At 45.5% G+C, this 5,080-nt stretch overlaps 1 protein-coding gene across 2 annotated transcripts; it reads right to left on the bottom strand.

Annotated features, from left to right (window-relative positions):
• Positions 1–290: 290 nt before the first annotated feature.
• On the bottom strand, positions 291–4,613 carry LOC127292655 (uncharacterized). Of its 2 annotated transcripts, XM_051322101.2 has the most exons (13): positions 4,459–4,613; positions 4,320–4,370; positions 4,057–4,193; positions 3,887–3,956; positions 3,695–3,778; positions 3,160–3,276; positions 2,629–3,078; positions 1,987–2,393; positions 1,790–1,889; positions 1,635–1,694; positions 1,443–1,529; positions 1,190–1,327; positions 291–859 (listed from the first exon to the last, which is right to left on the bottom strand). In XM_051322101.2, exons 3-13 carry the CDS (start codon positions 4,149–4,151, stop codon positions 539–541), a joined length of 1,929 nt encoding a protein of 642 aa, XP_051178061.1. In that variant the 5' UTR covers positions 4,152–4,193; positions 4,320–4,370; positions 4,459–4,613; the 3' UTR covers positions 291–538. The 2 variants fall into 2 exon arrangements, with proteins under 2 accessions (XP_051178061.1, XP_051178060.1); XM_051322100.2 differs by having other exon boundaries at positions 4,320–4,613.
• Between the last annotated feature and the right edge of the window lie 467 nt (positions 4,614–5,080).

Raw genomic sequence — 5,080 nt, 5'->3', positions numbered from 1 at the left:
CAGCAACCACATTGATCTTCATATGATTGCTTGGAGGGGCAATCCAGATCCCTGCTTGGACGGGGGGTGCTACTGGCATCCTTGGTTTTTTTGGAAGTCTGTACAATGTCGAGTTCAGCAAGATATAACTTGTGATGAAACCAAATATAGAAAATGGGCTCTGAAAAATGTCTTCATGAGTGTCCTTTCTTATATTTAAATGACAACAACAAAGAATGGCGCGGCAAGACGCGCTAGGTCCATCTAGTACGGTCAAAGTCTCAAAGAACTGCAAAGGACACAAGAGTGCGTACACAAAACGTAACAGGTTTCCTTTCTCATTTTTTTCCCATGTTTCCTATTCATCTACACAAAATATACAGCGCCAACCAAAATAAACACTGCTCCACTACCAGCCGCACGCAAATCCTACACAACCCATGGATCCAAAATAACTTACCCACTAAACCTAAACATATCATACATATGCATATACTTGATCAGTTCATCGCACCTCAGTCCTCAGATGCTACTGCACTAGAGCAGTACATGCACACAGTCAGTTAAGGTGTGGAAATGCCAGATCCCTAGCAAGCAGGTACCGAAAATTCAGGTTGTAAGGCACCCATTCTATGATCTTGCTTGACCTACTGCCCTGCTGCTGGCACTTCTGCATCGCCATCCTCAGGTTCTCCGGGAGGTACCTCTGCACCATGTCGACGAGGCCCTGCGAGGAGAGCTTCACGTCCTTCGCGTACACCTCGACAAGTTTAGGCAGCAGTATCTTCTGCCCTCTCCAGACGCCGACCGTTGCACGGATGAACTCTTCCTTGGCAGCCTCCAGCTGTTGGAACAGCCTCTTTGGAGTGTAAACTCTCACCTACAAGAAAAGGTGAGAAAAGGGCATAAAGGGCTTGATTTGGCACCACTGGTAATTATGTTTGCGGTACTTTGATGAAAGATTCCTAACATGATGAATGATTCCAATCAAGATTCCTAATCAACAAAAGGTTTTCGTTTCATAATCATGCTGTAACAATGTGAGGCCATGATTTTCTCAGGACACGTGCGCCTTTTGATACCAAATTTGTGCATGCATAAAGACTAAGCCAAGAACCACATGAGTATGGCTTGGAAAAAGGAAGCATTTGCTTAGTAACAAGCGATTAGGGTACAATGAAAGCAATTTGCGCATGCACATTTAGCTTACCGCGGGATCAGAATGGCTGCCTGAGCAAAGGGCAAAGCGTAAAAGAGGTTCTGATTGTGCAACAGCAAAGGCTTGCCACTCATGCCCTACTTTGCTCACTTTGCTTTTGATCCTTGGGTAAAGCAGAGTGCGTAGCCACTGCATTAAAAGGATCAACAGATGGAATTAGCATGCTTGTGATGTACAAGTAATCAGTACAGTACAAACATTACACCTTTAACTGGTTTTTGTGACATTATCATGTTTGCTATACCTGTCCAGGACAATGTGTGTTGCACCCAAGAACCAAGCTCTGGATCACAGCTACGTTGATGTTGCGTCCAGCAATTTTGCAGGCAGCCTGTGGTGAACATTATGTCAGGAAAAGGAGAAACTTCCTCTGAATAAGTGTATATTATTCCAGGAACATTTCATTGATTCCAAAGCAGAAACGTATCCTCTTTACCTTAACAAGCAGTGATGACTTCTTCAGATTGTTCTGTGGGACGCCATACCTGAGATAAGCCTATGGAAGAAGTACAGAGATATCTGATTAATCTAAAGTAGACACGGAGCCGCTAATTAGCAGTAAGCTACTAGGGTCAGGTAGAGAAGCACTACATGCATCAGCAGGGCGTTGTGGATGTTAACCCAGAACGCAATCTTCTCTTCATCTGTCATTCTTCTCAGATCAACAGCTTCCAGCCGGTACAAAATCAACCTGAGATATAAATTTGGAAGAGTTGATCAGTAACACTGAATTGACAAGCAGAACATTTCAGTCCACTGGAGAATAAGGAGGGATCAGCATAGCTCACTTGTAAGTCTGGAGAAGATCCTCAACTTCTTTTAGCCTCCTATTATCGCGGCAAATCGCTGGAACCTCAACCATTGTGTTGTATGGTCCACTGAACTCCTTCAATCCCTCAACATGGAATGGGTTTATCAAACGGGAGTCCAGCGTTGACTCTCGCTTGTAATTCGGGCTCCACATGTCCCCCACATACTGTGGAGAAATTGCACTAGTTGAGGAGAACGACGATGTCGGAGAAGACGAGGAACCATGGTGAACCAATGGAGGATCTGCAAGTTTGCAGTATACGCCTGCCATGCATCTCACCATCTCCTCGGAAAGGTTGTTCGGAGTTTCAGGGATGTGGTCAGCTACATTAGTCCCCAGATACTCTGCTAAGCTTATCACTCCTGCTGCAGTAGGATCACCTTCCTGCTCACAAAAATCATGAAAACGAACTGAGAATATTATACAACTTCACGGAGTAACTACATGAATCATTTAAGTGCTGCATTTTTTCTTGTGATATCATGACCACACTAACATCTTATGCTAATAACTCTAGCAAGTTTCACTTTATATCAACTTTGTGTAACAGCATTGCAACATTACTACATTGTCATGTCCTAAAATTAGCATATCCCTTTTTCATAGTGAGAATCATTACCTCCAAAAATGAGAAAGGTTGAGAATGGCACGACCGAAGAGCCCTCGCAAGACTCTCCTCGGATGGAGATATCCTTGATGAACGTATCCCACGATACGACAACGCAGACTGGCAGCGGAGCACATCAGAGTCGTTTGGTCTATCAAAGCGTGCGGATGTGGAGCAATCTGTCACTGGATCATTCCACTTCTTACGGGACGGCGGCGGCGGGTAGCTAGACCGGAGCATTGAGTCCCCTCTACTCACGCACGAAACCTTGGCATTGGCTGTTTCGCGGAGCCGGCCAGACTGCGAGCTCACTGAGGGCTTAGGCGCCTCCCGGCGATCAGAAGGGGATAATGCAGGTGCTTGCTGCTCAAACGCTTGCCGGTACAGGGTGAGGAGATACTGCTCCATGTTCTTGACCTCCAGCTCTAGCGTGGCAATCTCCCTTATGAGTTCGTTAGCGGCCTGTTGAAGAATCGAAGTAAACTGATGAGCATTGCAGAAAAGATAGGAAAAATAACAGAAGTATTTGGTCGAGGGGGTCACCTTTGGCATTGGATTCTCGTGTGACAGGTTGACCGGAGCAGCGTTTGGCCCCAGAGCTTTTTCCAGGGCGCCACGCACAACCTGCTGATCCTTGAGGTGCTTTTCGAGCAGTAGAATCTGCATCAGGCCATCACGTGAGTCTAATATACTACATGGAAAATTCAGCAGCAAAAGTAGCAAAAAAAAGCCTAGTAAGAGACTGGATAAGAGAAGAAACATTTTCAGATAAGTTCAGAGAAACAGAGAGTATGTTGAGGAACTTCTAAACTGAACAGAAAATGATATGCCATTTCATATTCGTAAACAGAGTGGGTAGTGTAATTTCTGGATGGAAAAACACCCTAAATATTTTGAGAATGCCTACTGTCCAGCTAAAAATGAAAGAAAAAAATGTGACATTTAGCAAAGCATGTGGATAAGAGGAAATGCAAGCTCCTATGAGCATAAATCTGTGGACTTCCGTGCTGAAAAAATAAAAGTACTCCGAGGCGAGATGTCAACAAATCGTTGAAAAGCAGCATTTTATAGTGATTACCTCTTTTCGCAAGGAGTTTTGAGCTCCTCTCCCAGGTTGCGCTTCCTTGCTGAAATCACTCTTCACCTGAACTTTTACGCCTTCCTGATGACCAAAATCAGAAAAAATAACTGTTCAGAATTGCAGAAACCAGGGAGAAAATCTTGCAAAATACAATGTTGAAGCTAAGGAGGAGGGAAAAAAAATACTCACTTTCTTAGGCTGAACACAAGTTTTGTCTGAAGCGCACGGCGCATCTTTACCAAACATATTCTCAAGATCACTGCCAACAAAACCACAAAAAGGAGAGAGAATCTCAGCATGACTATTCTTCACAAAACAGCCAGAGAACTTTGCAAATCTCTTAGCATGTAGGCACAAACCTCTTAGAACGCTTGTGCCTCTCCGAGGAATTGAAAGACTTGATTGCCTTGGCGAAGGCTCTGTGCCCCTTCTTCTCCTGTGCCTCCACCTCCATTTCTTGGCCGGTCCCCTCCCCACCTTGCAAACCTCCCAATAACTGAAACAAACACAGAAACAAGACCACCACCCTCAGCAACAAGACACCAAGCGAGAAGTAGGCAGAATCTCAGGCACAGGAGACAAGGAAGAAGAGAAGAAGAAACAGGAAGAGAACAAAACTTACAGAAGAGATTGTTGGAGGACAGGGAGCTCAGAACTCAGAACCAGGAGGATGAGGAGAAATGATCCAAGATGGCGGAATGGCTTCTTCCCAGGCAACACTAGGCTCCAACAAACCCTGCACTGTGCTCGGCAGCCAGTGGCATCTATGAATGATGATATATCTACCACCACGACACCACACCACCACTTCCTCTAGCCCTTGAGGTCAACAACTAATAAACAGTGGTTTAGAGGGAAAGCAAGAGCAAGGCCTCTCTCTCTAACTGCTCTGCAGAAATCCACTCCACTGTGTTTATATACATACACAGGCAGGGCGGGGCGGGGCGGGGCAGCTGCAGCACACACCCACCAGCAATCACACTAGTGTGCCTGCGAGGGGCAGCAAAAAGGCCGTTGACTGTGACCTCTCGTGAAAACGCCACACGCAACTTTTCCCCTGGTTCCTTGTTGCCTTGCCATGGATAAATATATTAGCTCACCTCGCTCGCAGTACCGTTTCCCTCTCTCGACTTATTATACGTCGGATTTGCTGCTTGCAAAACTAGCAGGGAAAAGGGAGAACTTTTTAACCCAGCTCGGTTATTTGCGTCTTAGGCTTTCTAACCCAGCCGTGATATGGTGACAGTGTCATTGGGTTCCGAGACATCACACATGTGGAAGTGGAGATTTGGGGATTAGATTAATGTGACAGTCTGCTGCCTCTGCAGCATAGTAGAGCCAAACCTTCCTCTTACTGATCTGACAAAACACCAGGTTTGTTAA

This window comes from Lolium perenne, chromosome 4, assembly GCF_019359855.2.
Source record: "Lolium perenne isolate Kyuss_39 chromosome 4, Kyuss_2.0, whole genome shotgun sequence".
Taxonomy (NCBI): Eukaryota; Viridiplantae; Streptophyta; class Magnoliopsida; order Poales; family Poaceae; genus Lolium; species Lolium perenne.
Note: the sequence above shows the minus strand (reverse complement) of the source record. Positions and strands in the feature narration are given on the sequence as shown.

Coding starts and splice junctions, on each gene's coding strand:
- LOC127292655 (XM_051322100.2), bottom strand. CDS start 4,151: ATGGAGGTGGAGGCACAGGAGAAGAAGGGGCACAGAGCCTTCGCCAAG. Junction 3,277..3,694: donor AAAACTCCTTGCGAAAAGAG/GTAATCACTATA, acceptor GGCCTGATGCAG/ATTCTACTGCTCGAAAAGCA. Junction 1,890..1,986: donor GATCTTCTCCAGACTTACAA/GTGAGCTATGCT, acceptor TTTATATCTCAG/GTTGATTTTGTACCGGCTGG.